The 2175-nt window shown below is 33.9% G+C and overlaps 1 protein-coding gene across 1 annotated transcript; it reads right to left on the reverse strand.

Annotated features, from left to right (window-relative positions):
• Nucleotides 1-1273: 1273 nt before the first annotated feature.
• Nucleotides 1274-2102, reverse strand: NAEGRDRAFT_54811 (uncharacterized protein; the record flags this gene model as incomplete). Its single annotated transcript, XM_002668349.1, has 1 exon — nucleotides 1274-2102. A coding segment is annotated over one exon (828 nt), but the record flags the coding sequence as incomplete, so codon positions are not given.
• Between the last annotated feature and the right edge of the window lie 73 nt (nucleotides 2103-2175).

Here is a 2175-nt window from a genome sequence, read left to right on the forward strand (position 1 = left end):
AACAACTTCTTGCACTGCAGCATCAAAAGCTGCTGTCATTTGGCTGGTGATGACTTGTGCCTTCACGCCAACTGTCAAACACACAATAAACAATAACAGGATAACAATTTGTTTCATTTTCTCTCCAGTAGAAGTAATAGGTGGATGTTTTGTTAATTTTTTCTTGTTGATTTGGTACGAAATGCAAAATGCTTTTTAACACGCACACTTACGCATTCATCCAAATTTAGAAGGCGATTCTTTGTTGAGTGAATGCTAAATATTTTCAATAATATCTAAATTCGATAAGAATACACTAATGAGAAAAGTGAATTGTGTCTCTTCTCCAAAATGCACTTTTTATCTCTTTTATTGCTATGCCAAATGTCAATTAGATAGCAAACACATCTATAAAGAATTGGCAAGATTTTGATGGCAAGACGAATCGGAAGAGAGAAAGCTCTACAAATTCCATTGTTGTGGAAAGATGGATGGTTGATTTCCGTGAAGTATGTCAGATGCCAATTTCAAAGTTGTTTCGGGGGGAAGTATGGAAAAGGGTATGAGAAATGTGTCCTGTTAGCATTTTCTGTTAATTTAAATATTTGGAAAGTAAATTGTTGTGAACGAAGGATTCGTAAATGGCATGCTTTGTATTACATACTGTCAAATGTTTCTAATATTTCTTGAAACTTCTGTAAACTAAATCATATATGAAGAAATGCCAGGATGCTTACTCCTGTTGTGTTTTCTAACTGGCTAAATGTCGTGATCGTGGCTATTATCCAATCTTGTTATCCAAATGAAAGCTAACACGAATTGGATAAATGAAAAATGGGTTATGCAATGCTAATAAACATTTTTAGTATCCACTTCTGCTAAAAGAAACTGCAATAGATCTTATGGCACGTTGTTGCAAACTTATGAGAATGCAGTACTGATTCTCACCAATAAATTTCCCCTTAAAATTGTCCAGGAACATTAATCATCCGATGCTTTGGTCTGGACTACTCAGTGATCCCTCACTGAGGTTCACCTTAATAACTGAGGTTCACCTTAATAACAATAGAGTACTTAGTTGTAAACACAGTGTAATACTTGTTCAACAAGTGAAAATTTCCTATTGAATTTGGCCGATATTTATCAATATAATAATACTTGCCACTGAACCTACTGTTAGAGTTGTTGGAAGTGGTGATCCTGTAGTATGTGCTTTAATTAAACAATTCTTGAATGTCACTAATGGAAACACAATCAATGGTATTTATTGGACTTCAAGTCCATCAAATCCAGGTCAATAATAACCACTTCCATAGACCTTCTCCACAATGATGAGATTTTCCTTTTCATTTAAGGTTACACGCATCTCATAGAAACTATATAGTGCACCAGCATTGAAAAAGATTGGAAACATTTGCTTATCATAATCTTCCCACGAGGATGAAGTTGATGATTGGCTTGTGTAATGTCCATCCAAGTTTGAAAAATAGCAAAATGGACTAATTTGCTGAGATAAATATTGTTCCAATTTGTCAGTTGATGATTCCTCCTCTTCTTCTTCTGAATCATCGTCTGATGTTATAATATAAGGTGATACTCCATAAACAATCTTACTGTACTTGACATTACAATTCAATCTCTTTTTGAAGAATAACAAATCCAAACATGAAAACCATTCATCTCCTTCACTAATCAAAATAATAAAACAAAATAATGAGAATGGTATTAAAATCTTGGCCTCTTTCACAATATCTGAATTATCATCCCAGAAACATTGATGTAATATAACTTGATCTGTCACAGGATTAGGTCTGTATTCATCCGAAATTAAACTTGTCATAATCACAACCAATTTCATCAAGTTTTCTCTCCTCCGTATCTCAAAAAACTCGCCAACCAATGTATTCTTCAAGAGAGGAAAAGAAAATGTAAATACTTGTTCCAAACTCAGAGAATCTCCTTGAACAATTGTAACATCTTCATTCCTCTCCTCCACTGATATAAATTTAGGAATGATCGAAAAGAGGTACTCTAAATAATCATAATGATCAGATAAACCTTCATCGGAATTTTGTAATTCAATTTCGATTTCAGGAAACATTGGATTCACAAAATCTTCCCATCTAAAATGAGTATTCAACAGGGCAGTCCACAATCATAAATTTCCAAAGGCAGCCTCTCTCCAATACTGCAAAA

The sequence above is a fragment of the Naegleria gruberi genome (genome assembly GCF_000004985.1).
Source record: "Naegleria gruberi genomic scaffold NAEGRscaffold_287, whole genome shotgun sequence".
In the NCBI taxonomy this organism is placed as follows: Eukaryota; Heterolobosea; class Eutetramitea; order Acrasida; family Naegleriidae; genus Naegleria; species Naegleria gruberi.